Genomic DNA, 18,779 nt, shown 5'->3' with positions numbered 1-18,779 from the left:
GATGGAGTTGTGCAGGTGATGAAAACCAAGTAATAATGTCAAAAACTAAACTTTTAGTTTCTTTACTGTATTCATCTTTAGTATACAATGAAAGGAATTGTTTTTTTATTTCGTTATTTATTTGACATTGATGATACTGATAAACATTGTTACATAGAGAGACGTCCAGCTGAAGCTAATTTGCAGCTCTGCATAATGTGATCATATTTACAGAAATCTACTGTTGCAGAATGAGTTACAGTCTTTAGTTTTTTTTCAAGTCAGCTGTATAAGCTTATAGGATGCAAATATTTATAGGATGTGTGTGTGCGTCCAATAGGATTGTACGTTTCCCCTGGCAGATGAGTGAGGGCAAAGTGCGGCACGTCCTCCAGGAGGCATTTGGAGTGTGGAGTGCAGTGACTCCTTTGACGTTCAGAGAAGTCACCACTGAGAAAGCTGACATCATTATTGACTTCAACAGGTAAGAAAGGTGCACCAGCAGGCAACACAACTAACAGTGAGGTTGTTAATAGGAACCATAGTACATTATATTTCAGAGAATAAACTTGTTTTTTAAGACTATTTTATTTTGGGGCATTTTCGCCTTCATTTGAGGACAGTGTGGAAATGGGGGGGGGGTATGACAAGCAAAAAAGGTCCCACGGCTGTAATCGAACCTAGGATGTTACGGTTATATGGCATGTGCTATAACCACTCGGCTGCCAAGACACTCCCAGAGAATAAACTTCTGATGATCTAAAGAGCCAATTTAAGAATAAAACGGTTCTTCATTTAAAGTGAAAAATATAACAGATTTATTAAGTGACATACTCCTACTTACAGGAAACCATACGAGATCAGCTCCCAAGTGATCACGTGATTTCTCATGTGAATTCTCAGAGCAGGAATAGCCAAAACCTGCCCCATTGTCTAATAAAGGCCTTACATCACTTCAAACCAAATAATAATCTCTTTAATATCTCCAGAAGCAATTAACTCATGAAATCAACAAACAATCTCTACATAGCAGAGGAACTAAGGCTAAAAGTTGAGATCCCCCTACCCGAGTGTTACGCCCGGTCTAGGGGAACCTGGGCACAGCATAGTATAAGGTCTCCCCCCTCTCTCCCACTCCCAAGAACGACCAGTTATGCTGTAATACAGTCCATCATATTTATTATTCTTTACATCATTGGTAGTAATATACGTCAGGGTGAGCCTGGCCCAAAACAATAAACAAAACAATCTTTATTAATCCACTACCTAACCTACTCCCAAACTAAACAAAAGAAAAGACGGGCACCTTACCTAACTCCCTACCCAAAATAGGAGAAAACAAAAGTAAACAAAAGAGCGGCTCACCCCTACCATTACATGGACTGTTAGCTATATGATGTGCTAGGGTGGTCGCCCCGATCTGTTTCCCACCGATCCCTGTTGCGATGCAGCACGGTCCGGTTGGGAGCCGGGGAGAAGAGAGAGAGACCACGGTCCGCCTCCACAGGTGCCTTCATATGTCCCGCCTCATGAGTCCCCAGTCCAATCGCCTCTCATCTACCGGATACACAGAAAACAGTCACAATACATAGTACCACCCTCAGGCAGGGAGTCACACAGCATATATGATCCTATATCATGACTCACAGTCATAACACCGAGGTAGAACAAAGCACAACCATGTTTTTCAATAACTTGAATATGTCTAGTTTTTGAAATTGTCACAGTTCAGCTCCACACCCTCCTCACTCTACCTGTCAGCCACTCCCTCCTCATCAGTCTAACTCCCTTCACCTGTTCACTCACCTGCCTCTGATCACTAATCAAGCCACTATATAGAATCCCGCCTCTCAGACACACATTGCCAGATTGTTCCTTGCTTTTCAATGCCAGACTTTCCAGCGCTCTATCACGGACTGATTTCCTGTTATCGACCCTGCCTGCCCCTGATCTACCCATCTCGCCTGACTCCCAGTAAACCCACAATCCCTTACAGTACAATCTGGCCAGTCATGGACCCAACGCACACCTCTTCACCACAGAACTGTTTCGAGAGGATCCTCCAGCAGCATGAGGCGCTGATGACCAACACCGCCGCTGAGACACGTCAGTCAGCAGCAGTCCACGAGCAGGCATTGGCTGCGTTAGCCGCTCAGGTCCAACAGCTAACAGCAGTCCTTACCCAGCATGCAGACTCAGCTCCTCCTTCTGTCCCTGTGACGCCTGCTCCAGCACATGAGCCCCGTGTGGGAATCCCAGAGCGCAACACTGGATAAACTGAGGGCTGCAACTCATTCCTCACAAACTGCTCAATCCTGTTCTCCCTGCAGCCCTACACGTTTGCTTTGGAGGAGGCTAAGGTAGCCTTTACCATCAACCACCTGACAGGCAGGGCACGACTGGGGCACCGCTGAATGGGAGAGGCGGACGCCAGCCTGCTCTTTGTTCCTGGCTTTTTCTGCTGAACTACGCAAGGTGTGCGGGGCGGTCTCCAAGGGTCCTGATTCTACCGGGGGACTTATGGATCTGCGTCAGGGAGACCGGACAGTTGCTGATTATGCCATTGAGTTTCGCATGAGAGCACGCCTTAGTGACTGGAACTCTGCAGCTCAGTGTGACGCTTTTCTGGCTGGACTAGCAGAATATATTAAAGATAAACTGGTCTCTTTTGATTTGCCGAACCACAAGACTCTCCCCCAACCAAAGACCCCTGTGCCACGTTCAGCTCCTGCTCACTAATGGATCCCACACCCTCACTTTCATTGACTGTGGCGCTGATGACAGCATCATTGATGAGGACCTAGCTCTTCAGCTGGGTATCGAACAGGTACCCCTGCCATGCCCCTGTTCCAGCGCCCTGGATGGTCACCTATTGGGGACAGTGACTCACCAGACCACGCCAGTCCGTATGCTCCTGTCTGGTAACTACAATGAGACCATCTGGTTTCTTATCCTGCGGTCACCCCTAGTGCTGGGCGGTATACCGGTTTTAATTTCCCGTATGATATGAATTTCTCACACACCGTCATAGCTGAAAACAACTGCTGTAACTCTTCAACAGGCAGCTAAATATATTGTTCGCCGCTATGAGCGCTACAGTCGGAGCTACCTGTCTTAAGTGTATTGAGAGGGACCCCTAATCATGGTTATAACTTCATAACACAACAATTAATAACCCACAAGTAACGCTCTTTAACAGGGCAAAACACCACGACACAACAGTTTGTGACAAATAAACAATTTGTAACACTAATAATTGTACATTTATAAAATCCTATCCCAGCAGGCTGCCAATGACCAGAAGCTCCACCCCTGCGCCTTCTTTTCTAGGCGGCTCTCACCAGCTGAAAGGAACTATGAGATTGGTAACCGAGAGCTGCTAGCTGTTAAGCTGGCCCTTAAAGAGTGGCGCCACTGGCTTGAGGGGACTAGTCTGCCCCTTTTGGTATGGACTGATCACAAGAACCTTGAGTACATCCACTCCGTCAAAAGACTGAACTCTCGGCAAGCCAGATGGTCCCTGTTTTTTACCTGATTCAACTTTTCCCTCTGTTACCGGCCCGGTACCCGTAACGTCAAGCCTGATGCCCTGTCCCGCCAGTTTGTGGAGAAGGGGGAGTCCACCCCTGGCGATGACAATATCCTTTCTGCCCCCATCTTGGTTGCTTCGAGAGAGTCAAGGCCGCCCTGGAGGACCAGCCCGGTCCCAGCTCCTGCCCTCCTGACCGCCTGTTTGTCCCTCAGACCTAGAGGTCCGATGTCCTCCAGTGGGCCCACAGCTCCAGACTCACTTGCCACCCTGGGAGCCAGCGTACCAGGGAGGTCCTGCAGCAGAGGTTCTGGTGGGCTACTCTGGAGAAAGACACCCGGGAGTTCGTCAACGCCTGTCCTGTCTGCAACCAGCACAAGCCATTCCAGCTGGTTTCCTGCAACCTCTGCCCCATCGGCCCTGGCCCCACATCTCCTTGGACTTTGTTACCAGTCTACCACTGTCCAACAAACACACCACCATCCTGACAGTGGTAGATTGGTTCAGCAAGATGGCCCACTTTGTGCCCTTGCCCAAGCTCCCCTATGTCAAAGAGACTGCTGAGTTGGTCCTGCTGCATGTCTTCCAGCTCCATGGTCTCCCCACTGACGTGGTCTCTGACCGGGGCCCTCAGTTTACGTAAGTGTTCTGGAGAGAGTTCTGCACACTCATTGGGGCCACAGCCAGCCTGTCTTCTAGATTCCATCCACAATCTAACGTCCAAAAACCAGGAGATGGAGACGGTACTTGGTCTCCAAGCATCCATCGTCCTGGGCCCAGCAGCTCCTGTGGGTGGAGTATGCCCACAACACCCTCACCAGCTCTGCTACTGGAATGTCCCCGTTCCAGTGTGCCTACGGTTTCCAACCTCCACTGTTTTCTGCCCTGGAGAAGGAGGTTTCCTGTCCATCTGCCCAGGCTTGCGTTCGCCACTGCCGTAAGTGTGTGTTACACTGGCAAGCGCACGCACGCCACTCTGCAACACTCCCATATGGAAGTTGCAGCTAATAACGCTGTTCCCACCAATGGCGTCGGAGAAGGAACATGCATTTGTGGGATGAGCAGCAGAGCTGAGTATGTGGGTTGCGCTCATGAACAATTTGCCAAATCTTCTCTGCCAATGCCAACAGAGCGGGGTTTATCAAAGACTACCTCCAGAATTTGGGAGAGGATGGAATGACCTGCCAGCATTCCTGACCTCAACCCCATTGAACACTTGTGGGATCAGCTTGGACATACTGTTTGTGCCAGAGTGAACAACACAACCACGTTGGCTGACTTGCGACAAATCCTGCTTGAGGAGTGGAATGCCATCCCACAGCAGTGTGTGAGCAGGCTGGTGACCAGCATGAGGAGGAGGTGCCAGGCTGTTGTGGCTGTGTATGGTTCTTCCACACGCTACTGAGGCTCCTGACTGTTTGTTAAATGAATAAATTGTTAAATTGCCAATATGTCTTCTTTCTTCAGACTTCAATCATCCAATCCACCAAACGACACCAAACAAGAGTCAATGGCAGAATAAGCTGTTTTGCATTGGCAGAGAAGATTTGGCAAATTTTTCATGGGCGCAACCCACATACTCATCCCACAAATGCATGTTCCTTACAAATGTGGTGCCATTTAAAAGGGAAAAAGGCTTTCCAACGGTATAAGATTTATTGCCAAGAAGCATTGTTACAACAGAGAATTAATCTACCAAACACAAATGTCCTTACTTTTTGTGCTATGTTTATGCTATATTACATATTAAATTGCTTGTGTACAATAAAATAAGTGCTTGTGTAGGTACTGGCATGGCGACAGCTTACCGTTTGATGGTCCTGGAGGAATCCTCGCCCACGCCTTTTTCCCCAGGACAAACCAAGAGGGCGAAGTACACTTTGACTATGATGAGAATTGGACAGTGGGCAGCATTGTGGGTGAGTACATTTGAAATAACTTGAAGTGAATGGAGATCTTGTTTTATGTTCTGCCTGTTCATGTGTTCCTACACCTCAGACACCCTTTCCGGAACCTCCACCTACAGTGAAACACTTGCTGCTGTTTTCATTGACTTGTCAAATGCTTTCAGTTGATCACTTTACTTATTCAGACCCTATTTCATATTGGATTTGATTTAATTGCCTGTAGATGGTTTCAGAATTACCTTTCAGAAGGATCTTAGTGTGTCAAAGACAGAAACATTTTTTACCAGTAATAAGAGGTGTTCCACAAAGATTGGTTCTGGCCATGTCCTGTTTAAAATTAATGTTAATAATATTGACTCTTGTTTAACTGACAGTAATGTCCATGTTTAAGTTTTTTCTAGAGCAAGAGATATTGCTTTTAACAGTCTACACTTATTCACACTGAATGGTAGCAATATTGACAGAGTCACAGAGCATAAATATCTAGGTATTTGGCTTGATGAATCCTTTACATTTAAACATTGTATTGAAAATATCATCAACATACTCAGACAACACTTGGATTTTTACGCAGAATCAGATTCAGATTCAGCTTCCTTTTTAATTGTAGGAAAAGCATAGCGGAGGATCTCTTTCTGCCAGGCCTAGATTTTGGTGATATAATCTGCAGACGTGCTGCAGCTTCCACCTTTAAACCCTTGGACTCAGTTTATCACTCTGCCTTCAGATTCCTTACCGGAGATCCCTGTCAGACTCACCATTGTATTCTTTATGACAAAGTGGGTTTGTCCTCTCTGGCATAGAGATGTGATAAACACCTGTATGTTTCTATCCATAAATCCCTTATTGGACATTCACCACCCAACCAAACTCGCTCTACTAACTTATCTTATGCTTATTTAATGTCGTATGCTTCAATCCCACAGGTTTATTCTGAACTTGGAAAATCTGCCTTTGGTTTTTGTGCACCAAACACTTGGAATTATCTGCAACATATTCTCAAGATTGACACTCACTACTCCTGGACAATTCTAGACGATTATCTAAAACCACTTTACCTCAATGTGCAATTGTTTTGTTTTAAGTAATTATCTGTGTTTCTAATCATTACCAATAAGGTGAACCTCAATCATTTTCAAAGCTTACATTTTGAATGAATGAATAAACTAATGTTGAACAACCTCATTTAAAAACTGCACATCATTTGTGTTCCTCATTTGATTCCAAAAAAGAGTAACAGATTCTACAACTTACTTTAGTGTCACTGTCCCTTTATGCTTTGCTGTCATGTTTAGGCACTGATCTCGCACAAGTGGCAACTCATGAGTTTGGCCATGTCCTTGGCCTGCAGCACTCCCTGGAGCCTGATGCTGTGATGTGTCCTTTCTACAGTGACTCCTACCCTCTGCAGCTCAGCGAGGATGACAAGAGGGGCATCCAGTATCTATATGGCCCCCCTCTGCACGCACAGCCTGAGATGACGGAGACCAATGAGATTGACATTGGAATGGTGAGACAATAATAATGGGGATGAACCTTAGGCCTGTCTCGGTGATTATGTTATCGGCGTATCGTACAATATATGAACATGACCCCAAACAATTTTACATTACCAACTTATCATACAATATATGGCCATGGCCATAATCATTTTCACTTAAATCGATATTACCCATTGTGTGGTCATACGTGTTTGTTTACATAAGATAACACTTCAGCCAACACGATGACAGAATAAAAAGCAGGGTTTTCCCTACAATTATAAGATTTGGGCATTACGCAGACATTGAACTTTTTTGTTGACAGGGCCTGAGAGTTTAATTTATTTATTGTTTTGGTTGTGTGGTTTAATTTTATTTATGTATTTATATGTATTATTTATTCAGTATCATTATTAAAAATAATTTAAATACAGAGGAAAAATAACATCTCCTTCTCCTTTAAAATGTCGTTGTCAAAGCCACCCAGGAGCTGTTTTCAGATGCTGTGCCATATTTATGGTGGACATCTGTAAATAAAACAGTATTAAAAAGAAGTATTCACTTTTAAACCAGTTTTGAGCGTCTTTTCAGAGCCTAAATTCCTGCGCATGCCTCTTCCAGCAGTAAGCACACATTCTTATTTTACATGAGTGTACAGACAGAATGTACACTGCTCCCATTACAATGTTCTGGAAACTTATTGTTGGCAGCTGTGGTGGAAAAAACTATTTTAATAGTACAGAGTGAGTCGTATTAAGAAACATTGAGAACAGAAGTTTGTCTTTAAAGTATTTATTCTCTGTGTAGAGAAGGTTCAATCGTCATACAGAATGCAATGCGGTCTGAAGGAGGAAGGAACCCAGAGAGTTGGTTATGTACCACTTATAAAGGATTTGAGCATAGATTGGGGTAGGAGGAGTCATCACTAGGACATCTGGACAATAGTGACCATTCAGTGGTTAACCATTGAATTGCTAACCATTGAATGGTCCACTGATTGCATCCCTATTCAGTCCCTTATCTAAGCTGACTAAGCATGGCCCTGATTTATACACACACACACTATTACTCACTGGAGAGGACCCTCACTGACCATATCTGACATTCATTTTTATAACTGGGGTTCCTAAAACCTTGAAGTTTTATCTCGCAAGACAAAAAGGGCCAAAACACTGAGTGGTCTGACAATACAAACGGATAAGTCACAGTGGAAATCTGCCAACACACAGCACAACCTCTATAGTTCCATATTTATGACATTATGAAAGATTAAAGGCATTCAAATCATGTCTTCGTGTCGACCACATTTTGCTAGTGTAATATGACATTCAAGAGATACGTTCACAGAAATCATTATCGTCTCTCTTTTAACCTACAACTGAACAAATCATCAACATTTTCAAGCAAATTGGTGTTTTGTGACACTTTGATGTTGTAACCGCATTTTAGCCGGTTGAAAGACGGTGAAAATAGGTCTTCCCGGTGAGCATTCTTCCGTTGAAAAGACTACTATGGCCACCATTGAAAAGACGTTCAAAATTGGTTTAAAAGTGAACGTTTTTTCACTGACTATTTGAGAACATTGATTGAACGTTCTTGGTACGTTCATTGAACGTACCAAGGAGCCGGTGTCAGGTGGAAATCTGTAACTAAAACAAGAATTACAAAAATATATTCACTTTTGGAACAGTTTTGAACGTCTTTTCACCAGTGACCATAGTCGTCTTTTAAACGTCTTTTCAACAGAAAGATGTTACACAGTATAATACTTTATATTATTTGCATATTACTGTATGCCAAGCAACAATGTTTTGACCCTCTTCATATTTGTACTTAACTTTTGTTTTACTTACTTCCTGCCCATTCAAACTGTGTACAGCCCCTCTTGCTTTCTGTCGTGTATTTTACGTGAAATGGCCTAAAAGCTCAACTTTACAACAGCAACAGCCCAAAAAGACAGTTGCCAACATTAACTTACACACGTTTATGCTAGCAGCCTCGCCTTCATCGTGAGCAGCATAAAATGATACTAATGGTGCTAATTTAGGTTTGCATTGTTGGAATAAAGTAGTTCAAGTACTTACAAAGTATGTAGTTAGTGTGAAGCCTCACATTTATTCTGTTAGCTCGTTCACTTCGCTCTGCAAATCCGGTGCCGAGTATCCAGCACAGTGCAACTTTAAAAGTTGTTACTAATATCGTTTCTCTTTCAACCTGCAACTAAACAAACAATCAATATTTTAAAACTAATAGGTCATAGACGTTCAGACCGAATATCAACCAGTTTTCAACTAGAAATCCCGGTTGGTGCTCACTGGGAGAATGAAAATGCCATTGCTCTTTTGAAAGGGTGTACTTTCATTATTACACTATTATATATTGGACAATGTCCAACAAAATTAGTTGACAGGACAGGCCTAATGGTTTCAAGATTTTACCAGTCTTGTATTGAATACACATATTAGTCCACAGACAAATCTTTCTGCTCTGTATGTTGTTGTGCCCCAGCTGGACGCCTGCAGAACAAACTTTGATGCTGTATCCATGATCAGGGGAGAGCTGTTCTTCTTTAAGTCTCGGTATGTTTGGCGTATCCGTGATGGGCAGCTACAAGCTGGCTATCCAGCCTTGGCTTCACGCCACTGGAGAGGCATTCCTGACTACATCGATGCTGCGTATGAAGACAAGTCTGGCAACATCTGGTTCTTCCAAGGTTCGTCATACAGAAGCCAACTTGAAAAGACTAAATTTTCTGGAGACAATATTGTGATCACTGCTGAAAACTTGCGGTTAAACATTTGAAATTTAAAATGCCATAACAGTTGGGAGTCATAGCTCAAATTAGATTTGAAACAATAGGCTACCAAAAGAAGATGAAATGGCACTCAAAATGGGAGTGCTGAAAGACCTTTAATTTTAAGTCAAAGTGTAAGTGCTGGATAAAGTTGTCTTTTTTGTTAATCCAAAAGTATGGTAAATAATACATACTTACTAATGCATAATACTGAAAGTGTCAGTTGAAATTCCCGAAAACATTAGGAGTAAAATGTAATAGTTTAAATTGTGTGTCGCTAAAGAGCTGAACACAAAGGTGATAATCTGGGACCTGAACGGGATTGAAGTAGGGCTGGGCGGTTTGACCAAAACTGCATACCACGGTATTTTGTAAGACTCTGGCGGTTTCACAGTATATCACGGTATTTTGTTTTCCGCATTAAAGCATTAATTAATTAACGCCGAAAACCGGCCAGCGAGCGGCGAACAGCTGTTTGTGTGACGTGTCTTCCGTTCCGTCACTTCCTGTTTCCTTCACCTACATTCCCCTGGGTCCTAAGTCCCTCCATGTACAGCTTCTTATCACCCTCTATGTACCAACGTACATTTATAACAAATACCACACATATTACGGTAATCAGCGTTGCATAAGTGTCTGACCAAAATACCTTTTGTTGTTCAGTCTTTGTTCATCCTGCGTCGCTCTGCTCTGTTCTTTAATGTAACGTTACTGGAGCGACAGAGCCTCTCCCAGCTGTTAGCAGACTGTTGTTACCCAGCATGCAGTTCGGCGGGGAAATTTTATAAATGTACAATTATTAGTGCTACAAATTGTTTATGTGTCACAAACTGTTGTGTCGTGGTGTTTTGCCCTGTTAAAGAGCGTTAGTTGTGGGTTGTTAATTGTTATTATAAAGTTATGACCATTAGGAGTTGGACTAGGGGTCCCTCTCAATACAGTTAAGACAACTAGCTCCGACTGCAACGCTCTCAGCGGCGAATAATATATTTTGATACCTGTTGAAGAGCGACAGAAGTTACCTCGTATGACCGTATATGAAAAATTCATATCGTACGGGAAATTAAAACCGGTATACTGCCGAGCCCTACATTGAAGTGTCAGTTGACATATTTGAAAAAAATTGAGTTTAGATATTGAAGGGGTAATTAAAGCAGTGAAAACCATTTGTATTTTCATTTCGTTCTCAGGATACTACTTTGCCATTAGCTCTGGGAGCCAGCGCAAACCCAAGCACCGACTATGTAGTGGCAGCAACAAAAAGTTTGCTGATTTGGTGAGAAGTCGGGGCAGTCCCTTTGAATCAGACCCCTAGCGCACAGACTAGGCATGGCAGATTTATCCACATGCCAAAGCAGTTGCATTGGTCTGTAATAAGACTCGTCTTTTTTTCATCCCTTTTCCAAACACAAAAACCAAGCAAAAGTGTAAAGAATGGACAATGCAACACCTAAAATAGTAACTAAGCATTACTTGCAACGTCAAGTATCATTAGCTATTATTATATGTGGTAACAGGTTATGTTTCAAAAAGCTCTGTTCTGGACAGACACGCTGTGTGGGAACCATGCTACTATACCAGAGTTTAGGCTAATGTTCGCGGCTCTGTCCTACTCTTGATTGGGTTTAGTGAAGTTTACACTCCAGCAACCCCAGCCAATCTATCCCAGTTACCTGAGATAGTGTTACATTGGCTAGTCCTCTAGCACAAGTGAAACATATTGTTTAAAAATATAAAGCAACAATGTAGATTTGCCTTGGTAATGCAGCTGTCAGGCCGAGGGGCAGATCAAGGACTCAATCGCAGATAAGACACAAGAGACGAGGTGAAGTTCAAACTCAGGAATCTTTACTTGAAAAAAGGTCAAAAACAAACTTAAAGCAACTCCAACGGAGCGGGCAAAAATATCCAAAAACAAAAGAAGGGCAAAGGAACAAATCAGAAGGGAACTCTGGAACACGGAGCAAACACGAGGAAGGCACAGAACGAACAGACAGGGAACAAACAAGGACGATCTGACAACCAGAACAAAGCAGGAGAGTATATGTGTGTGGGGTGATGAGGAGATTGAAGGCAGCTGGGTGTACAGGGCAGGTGAGTAGGATGAGTGTAATCAGGGGAAGCACACACACACACACAGAAACACAGGAAACAGAGACATGAGGAAGCTAACGGGATGTTACAGCAGCTTTAGCGTTAGTCTTTTGGAATAATAAAATATATTTTGCCATCACAGGGGTCCTGGAAACAGCAGACAAGTACGGTTGGCAAGAAGGGCTGCAGTTGAGGCGGTTGCCAAAGAAAAAACTGGTCTGGAAACAGTCATGAACTTTGGATAGTGACCAAAATAATGGGATTCCTTCATAGCATGGCTGGGCTCAGCCTGAGAGTAAGGGTGTGGAGCTCATCATTCGGAGAGAGTTCGAAACAGAGCCGCTGCTCCTTCGCATTGAAAGGGGCCAGCTGAGGTGGTTTACGCCCCTCCTGTACCCCTTAGAAGTTTTCTGGGCATGTCCAACTGGTAAGAGGAGTTGGTAAGAAAGAGTTGCTGGGTAGAGGGATGTCTGGAATACCCCTCTATGGCTGCTAACTCTGTGACCCGGCCCCGGATAAACAGAAAGAGATAATGGATGAATGGCTCAAGTGCAGATTTAAAACCCCTATACATGGTATTTATTTTTTAATAAGTCAACTGGAAACACTTAAAAATGGAGACAGAGTTCTCAGCCAACCGACTGAGTAGGTATTCATTCATGTAGCTAGCTAGCTAGCTAACTACAGCTGATCAACTTGTGACAGTGTGACAGACTCTGCTTTTTACACTTCTGTGTGAAATCAGGACTTAAAAAAAAAAAAAAAAAAAAAAAAATTAAGCTCTGAATTTCGTTGTAAATTTGTCACTCTTATCATTTTAAACTGCATATGTGCCGTGTGAAACGGTGACAAGAAAAATGACAGGACAGAAAATATGCCAGCAACAGTTTTTACTGGTAGATCTTTCTACTGAACAAATCGTTAAAGAGTAACTTAAAAGCAGGTAAAAACCTTGTTTGTTGCTGACTTCCAGTGATTTAACGTCTCACCTTGCTGCAGTGAAGTAAAAGTGTACTTTAGGGTGTGTCAGTACATGTGACATGACTGCTGTGTGTGGTTACAGGTGCAACTGAGCACACTTCTGTCCACACTCAACTATATCCATCGGTGAAACTAGGTTTGGTCAGAGGTGAAACAGACCTGAGAATCTGAACTAGAGGACAGTAAAACACTGCTTTCTTTCGGGTGTTTTGTATAAATCAGTGATAGTAGAACATAATCCACTTATAGTGGCAACTCCCACTGTGCAAAACCTGTGGGCTAACAAAATAAAAATAATCATATTAAAAATAATCATATAAAAAGGATATTGACAGTAGTCTATAAGATATAAGGTCCAATTCTGGGTTTTATTTATATCTTTCTACCACACAGGTGACAGCTACTGGGTGTTTGATGCTGAAAGGAAGATTACAGGACCAGATTCAGTGCGGCAGTTGGGTCTTCCTGTTACAGATATCCAAGCAGCTTTGAAGTGGGAAGAGGACCGCGTCGAGAAAGTCTACATCTTCAAGTTGGCTTCCTACTGGCCCTTCAATCCTCAAGTGAATCGAGTAGATGATGTTCATCCTCGCAGCATGCACAAGTGGGGAGGAGTGCCCGGCCATATTGATGCAGCCTTTCGGGACCTATATGGTGAGAACAGGGACCAGGAAAAGGCTACATTTGAACTTCCACATTATTTCTTTTGCCTCTGGCCTAGTGACTGGTAAATGTCCACAGTTGACTGTTGCCTTCTCTTGCCCTCTGACAGGCTACGCCAATTTCCTGAGTGGACTTCACTATTGGAAGTTTGACCCTGTGGCGTTGAAGGTGCTAGAAGGCTACCCCCGCAGCATCGGCATGGATTTCTTTGGCTGTTCTGCCTTTCTGTCTAAATAAGTTCATACATATGCATCTACTAAACTTGTGAATATCAGTGGATGGATTTTTCATCTTAATTCCCCAAACAGAACATTCTAGCTATTTTGGAAATGTAAGGTTGATGTATTTCAGTAAGACAAATCAAAACTCATATAAATACATGACATTTTTGCCAAAGTCACTGCTAGCTGCACCACATTGTGTTAACAATGAATTTGCATATGAAAATACTTGGGTTTACGCTTTACAGTAAGAGAACATGTTGAGTAGTTCCCAGGGAACAAATGAGGAACTCAAGAGGAACTACTAATTAAGCATTAGTTAATGAATAGCACCTAATGAAATTGTATATCGTATCAAATAATAAGTAAATAATTAATTAATTGACAAATGAGTGAGGAACATATCGGGAATGACTCGATAATAGATGAAGCATTAATAAGGATCTAGTATTTCCTAATGGAGGACTATATTGTAGTATGTTTTTCCCGTTAAAGTTTTTTTTTGGGGAGTTTTTTTCTTTTCCGATGTGAATGTCCGAGGACAGAGGATGTCGTACGCTGGACAGATCGTAAAGCTCTCTGAGGCTGATTTGTGATATTGGATACACTGCTATCTTCACATGTGGTGTTGTCCTATAATTCATGTTTGCTACATGTACTGTATGTTTACTGGGCCTCTAACAGGGCTTTATGGCCGCTGTATGCCTTTATAGGTTTTTTGTATTGGATTAAATCCAAGGTGGTAGAAACTAGAAAAAGACTTGCACTTCCATGTCGCCCTCCAGCCAGGAAACCACCCTACTGTGAGGAGAGCAGTCGGCACAGCTCCAGGAGACGAACACCGAGTCAAGTGCCACAGTAACTCAGAGTCAGCCAGGAAAAACCCCAGCGCAGGGACTCCCAGCGGGCTGGTGGAGCGCTTGGTTTAACCTTTGTAACAGCAGCAACAGAAAGTCTGCCGATCTGGCGGGGACCAGACTCCCGGTGCTAGGTTTTGCACTGGCTGAATTCGAGCTCCCCCCCGGCCAATCGGTCTCCTGGCGGCAGGGAGGATGAATCGAGGGTGTGAGTAGTTTTCTCATTTCTGCCACTTTGTATTTATTGCAATAAACAAACTATCAAAACGCACATGGACCACGGATGTATTGTGGACAGGGCAGCTGTACTTCTTCATGGACTGAGAGCTGACTGGACACTGCAGTGAATCACTATTGCCTCTCCAGATACAAATGGTATTACAGAAGAAAGTACAGTCAGGACCTTGCTGCTTGCCAGTAGATTTCCCTTCAGCACAATACATTGTCGTATTTGGCATAACGTCAACTGTTTTCCCTTTACATTCTTTTGATAATGTTCATATTTAAAAATGTTTTAAACAAAGTTTTTGGACAGATATTACATCTTGCACCTTTAAGGTATGATTAGTTAATACATATATGTGAATTCATTATACTGATCACTTTCTTCATGAGTCTTTCCTGAGACTCTATACCAGCCCAAAGCTAACGACGCCATTAGTTACTGTTTTTGTACCCCCCCCCCCCCGTAAAGTACATACGTAATGCTGAGTATTTACCAGGTAGTCCCTTGTTACTTCATCATTATCTCATGACCACCAAATAAAGGGATACATAGTACTAACTAGTTGCGAAGTAGTCCGTCATTAATTTATCATTATCATTACGATTAGTTCCTTAACAATTAGTTCCTTGGGCGACTGTGGCTCAGTGTTAGAACGAGTCGTCTTTCAATCAGAGTATCGGTGGTTTGATCCCCGGCTCCTCTAGTCCATGTCGATGTGTCCTTGGGCAAGACTCTTAACCCCAGATTGCTCCCGTAGCTGTGCCTACAGTGTATGAATATTGTATGTTAGATAGTCCTGATGGGCATAAAATGTTTATGCTGTATTTCAAGCATCAGAAACAAAAACTGAAAAGAGTCAACCGTGGATGTGAGTCGGGCATACAAACCTAATATAGGGAGGCAAGGTGTTGGCAGCAACGTTCATTGCTATATTAGGTTCAGTTTCCCCACACTTCAATATCTATTTATCTTTCAGGGAAATTGGCTATTTTGTGTTCACGTCACCTTTTTATTTGAATGCACAGAGGATTTTTGAGTAATTTTGAAGAGGCACATTTCCAGTAACTTTGTCTGACAGGCCCCTCCTACTTCCAGCAGAGCCAACAGAGCGCTTTGCTACTAACATCCACGGTTTATTCAGACACGCAGTGACAGTCTTTTCAAAGTGTCTAAAAGTGTTTAAATGGATTAAAGACAACATAAAGGTATTGATTGTTGCTTGGGGCCAGCAGATGGACAAGTTGAAATGATCTGATCCCTTATTTAGCCTCAACACACTGGTGAGATGTGGGCTTCCATTTTAACGGCTCTTTTAAAATATGTCTTTTACATGTCCCTCAATTTTATGAAAGTGCAATACTAGATCACAAAAACAGTAATTAAATGGTAAACTAATCAGTAATTAATGAGTCTTTGAAAGATTTGTGCGGCTCAGCAGCTGCTTCAGAGTTCATTAGGAATCCCTATCTGCGGCCTCTGACACTGATGATCACAGCATTTTAATTGGACATCTTAAAAATTGGGTTGGCATGTCAGACTTGGTTTTGATTGGTTCTGTTCTCAATTTTCAGAAAGGTCATACTGTGGGGAAATTGGGACTTATCGATCTGCTTCAGTACCGCTAAAATATGGAGTTTCACATGAATTCATTCTTGGCCCTTGCTATTTGCCATCTACATACTACCACCTGATAATATTATTAAAAGACATATCACTTCCCATTTCAATAGTGATGATTCACAATTATATCTTTCCTTTGACACGAATCAATCAAACAACCTCCACTTGGGCATTGCAGATATCAATAACTGGATGGGATCAACAGTTAAACTAATAACCAAGTCCAACAAGAGAGAACACATCACACCTGTTTAAAAATCACTTCATTGTCTCCCAGTCGTCTTAGAGTGGATTTTGAAATCTAAATGATCCCTTGTGTAGGGGGTTATCACCAGAGTATATATCTGACGTCCTACGAGCCTGAATGCAACTTGAGATCCTCTGGTAGAGCATTCCTGATCAAACCTTAAGACTAAAGGTAACGGTTTGGTCCCCACAGTCAAGGAATGACCTGCCAGAGGACAACACATTGTCTTCTTTTAAGTTATTTTCAAAAACTCATTACTTCAGACCAGCTCTTTAGAAGGATGAGTTACTCATTAACTAATAGTTCACTATTAGTGAGTTCCTCATTCGTTCCTCATTTGGTCCCTGGTGTCCGTTATTTTAAAGTGTTACCGGAATGTCCATTGGATTGGATGTCAATTTGAGATGAGAACACACATCTGAAGACAGCTGGTGAAATTGAGTCCTGACAAAGCTTCTTCCCCAGGCTTTGGTCCCAGAACACACTGGCATGTTGCCTGGATTACTTCACGTTTAAAGAGCAACTCCTCTCTAAATCTAAGAGGAGCCGCACTGCTGCCCTGACCTCTGTGGGTTGAAAGGTCTGTGATGCCCTATAGTGCAATGTGCTGTATTGTAATGGTTGTGTAATGACCCACCACAAGTTGGCAGTGCAAGCAGAATTACTAGACTGGCAGCAAGTTCAGCAAATGTGAGAGTTTTAAGGCTTTAGTATGCCTTATCTTCAGCCCTTTCCCAACGATCACTATTACTATGGTTTACCATTCCATTGGTCACTGCCTTGGCATTACACGAAGAATACTCTGCAGTTTTGGAGACATACAATTTACCTCTGGCCTTACATATCTACATATCTTGGCCTTTTTGTAAATTCCGAAACCACTTAATTAGAATGAAACAGAGTACATCTTTGAATATTGAAGGTGCTATTTAAAGTTCTTCAGTCAAGGTCAACCAGTACCTCATATATTACACAAATCTTTCACTGTTCAATGTATTCTTTTTGTGCATTTCATAGAGCCATACAACAGTCATTATCTGTTGAAGAGCTTTGTCTCAGTTATCTGGTTGTTATTGTGTGTCTTCATTCTGTATCATTTTAAAAAGAATAAAAACCACATAATTGGCTGACATGATAATGTTTTTGAGTATAAATCATGTGTTTCTATCCTAATCGAGAGAAATGGGACAGAACCTCACTATGGTTTGACATACTGTATACTTTTTTTATGGATATTATATGTGGTTATTTGTATTCAAGGTGTTACTCTTTGTGCAGGACACAGATTATTGCATTGACTTATATAATCACTGTGGTTCTTGTGATGTTAAAGTGTCAACATGTCCTGACAGCAATGTATATCAGTTTAGATCAGTATCTGTGGAAAGAACATCTACTTTGATGTTCTTTACACAGATACTGATCTGTCAGTCAGATTATGTATTTGATATGTGAATAAATCTGTTTCTTTTATTTTGTTACAATAAAACCAGCTTTTACTATTTCTGCAAGTAATATATTACATGTTAGCAATTTTCATTTAGAGCAGGGATTTTTCTCAGGCAGGAGGGAGAGACGTGAGGCAGAGATACCCTGGGGTGAAAGGGACAGGTGGAGAGCCTGGTATCTTAAAGGCTGACCCCAATGCTTCGAAGATGCGACCATTGCCATGGCAATCGACGTCCAGATATTAATCTCTTAGCTCGTAGCTCCGCCGTGTGGCTGGAAGTCCCTGTCGCACTGGAGAGCATTTATAAGTTTGTTCTTTTAAGGATTCTTTGTGAACTTCACAATAGTTGTGCAGAGCAAAATAAGCATAGATAAAAAAGGAAAGTCCTCCATTTTATGTTCATATGCCTTCCTCAAATGTCTTTGAGGTTCCCTAATGATTTCCACAATAACTCTGGTGAGGCTGCTTCCTGTTTTTATGTCCCAAAACTGTGGAATATAGAAATTAAAAACAGAAATACCCATTTTCTATCTTGGCTCGGGGGTTCTCTAGTTTCTTCTAGCTTCAGGATTAAGGAACAAAGTATGACCAGCATGTTTGACGGTGCAGACAGGTTGCCAAAGTTTACATTTAATAAATGCAGTGCAATTCTGTTTTAACGTGTGCAGCAAAAAAAGCACCAAAAAGCACAGGATGGCTCTTTACACGTCCATGGCACCAGACTCAAAAT

The 18,779-nt window shown here is 42.4% G+C and overlaps 1 protein-coding gene across 3 annotated transcripts in view; it reads left to right on the top strand.

Moving 5' to 3' along the window:
* The window catches only part of LOC116400552 (stromelysin-3-like), a 34,932-nt gene extending 19,759 nt beyond the window's left edge, over positions 1-15,173 (top strand). The window contains exons 3-8 of one of the 3 annotated variants that reach the window (XM_031878452.1): positions 320-463; positions 5,294-5,427; positions 6,711-6,925; positions 9,405-9,609; positions 13,240-13,419; positions 13,538-15,173. In XM_031878452.1, the coding sequence (XP_031734312.1) occupies positions 320-463; positions 5,294-5,427; positions 6,711-6,925; positions 9,405-9,609; positions 13,240-13,419; positions 13,538-13,665 (1,006 nt within the window). In that variant the 3' untranslated portion in view covers positions 13,666-15,173. Of the gene's footprint in view, positions 1-319; positions 464-4,051; positions 4,446-5,293; positions 5,428-6,710; positions 6,926-9,404; positions 9,610-13,158; positions 13,420-13,537 lie in introns of those variants that run through there. The other 2 variants (XM_031878451.1, XM_031878453.1) reach the window with 2 other exon arrangements.
* Positions 15,174-18,779: the final 3,606 nt, after the last annotated feature.

The sequence above is a fragment of the Anarrhichthys ocellatus genome, unplaced genomic scaffold (genome assembly GCF_004355925.1).
Source record: "Anarrhichthys ocellatus isolate YVR2014 unplaced genomic scaffold, GSC_Weel_1.0 scaffold179, whole genome shotgun sequence".
NCBI classification, from domain to species: domain Eukaryota; kingdom Metazoa; phylum Chordata; class Actinopteri; order Perciformes; family Anarhichadidae; genus Anarrhichthys; species Anarrhichthys ocellatus.
This window is presented reverse-complemented; position numbering and strand designations above follow the sequence as displayed.